Source organism: Halichoerus grypus, chromosome 5, assembly GCF_964656455.1.
Source record: "Halichoerus grypus chromosome 5, mHalGry1.hap1.1, whole genome shotgun sequence".
Taxonomy (NCBI): Eukaryota; Metazoa; Chordata; class Mammalia; order Carnivora; family Phocidae; genus Halichoerus; species Halichoerus grypus.
The window spans coordinates 83,230,752-83,232,114 of record NC_135716.1 but is presented as its reverse complement, the minus strand read 5'-3'; the positions used below and the strand labels follow the sequence as shown (position 1 = coordinate 83,232,114).

At 48.7% G+C, this 1,363-nt stretch overlaps 1 protein-coding gene across 1 annotated transcript; it reads left to right on the top strand.

Moving 5' to 3' along the window:
* The first annotated feature begins 237 nt into the window (after positions 1-237).
* LELP1 (late cornified envelope like proline rich 1) lies at positions 238-546 on the top strand. Its single transcript, XM_036077174.1, has one exon. It carries the CDS (start codon positions 238-240, stop codon positions 544-546), a length of 309 nt encoding a protein of 102 aa, XP_035933067.1.
* Positions 547-1,363: the final 817 nt, after the last annotated feature.

Sequence of the window (1,363 nt, the reverse complement as noted above, 5' to 3'; positions counted from 1 at the left end):
AGGGTAAGTGTGAAGAGACCAAGAAACGTTGTCACCAATCCACTCCAAGGACAAGAGGACAGCCCTTAAATGAGAATTTGGTCTAGAGCCCGAACCATCCCAGGAAAGTTTTTCATAAAAGCAAAGATGGGCAGGAGGTGTGAGTGGGAAGCCTTGCTGGTCCTCTCCCACCTTGCAGTGTGGTCTCCCACATATGACCTGTTGCATGTTTCTTTATAGGGCCCAGAAAATCAAAGAATGTCGAGCAATGATAAAAATAAATCTAGTGAACCCAAGAATGAGCCCAAGAACTGTGATCCCAGGTGTGAACAAAAGTGTGAAACCAAATGCCAGCCCAGCTGTTTAAAGAAGCTGCTGCAACGGTGCTCTGAAAAGTGCCCCCGGGAAAAGTGCCCAGCACCACCAAAGTGTCCACCGTTTCCATCACTGTGCCCCCCACCATGCCCCCCACCATGCCCTCCTCCATGCCCAGCTCCCTGTCCCCCCAAGCCCTGTTCCAAGCCCTGTCCTCCTAAATGCCCACCTCCCTGCCCACCCCCAGAGTGAGGCACACGGGTACCACTCAACCAACTACCTCCAACAACTCTACCATGTTCACCATCTTGTGCTGAAAGCTGAAGCCATGAACTGACAAGTAAACGTGTTCCTCTGCTGTGCAAGGCTCTCTTCTCCTGTTTTTGTTTTGGCAGTTTGGGTTTTTTTGTTGTTGTTGTTGTTTTCCAGCACTAAACCACCAAGAAGCAATCCTAGAGAGTGAGGCCAGAACCGTGGCACGCTACAATCAATAATTTTTGAAGACAGCTTCCCCTCTGGCCCCACCTGCTACATACAGGGGTGTAGCATCTCCTGAGGGGTGCATCCAGGGAATGCAGACTGAGAGAGCCATAAATATGGCTGTTAACAGTGGTTCACCTCAGGAGCCCAAGTGGCCATGACAGAGGAAGAGGGCAAAAGGGGGAAAGAAGAGTGGGATCTTGAGGAAAGGTCCAGTCCAGAAAGGCTTAGGAAAAATTCTATCCTCCGCTGTTAATCACACTGCATAATGCTCAGGCAGAACACTCTGAAAACAGGCTGTGTGGGCTTAAACTCTAGCTCTGCTCTAAGCTTTGGTTTCCTGCTCTCTGTAAAAGGAATCCTGATGCTAGCAGTGGACTTACAGGGTTGTCATGAGGCTTAGGAGGTAACATGTGTCCAGTGCCTGATTTACTGGGACATAGCCAGCACTCAAAGAGCACCTGCCCAGGTTTCACATGTCACACCTGAACATAATTGTCCTGTACCTTTCTTCCTCATCAGGTGCAATATTTAGGTTCTAACTTATACCTATAAGCACAGCTAGGCACTCTTTTAAAAAATAAAAAAC

Bases quoted from the DNA above. Each gene is read 5' to 3' on its own strand.
- LELP1 (XM_036077174.1), top strand. From the start codon at position 238: ATGTCGAGCAATGATAAAAATAAATCTAGTGAACCCAAGAATGAGCCC.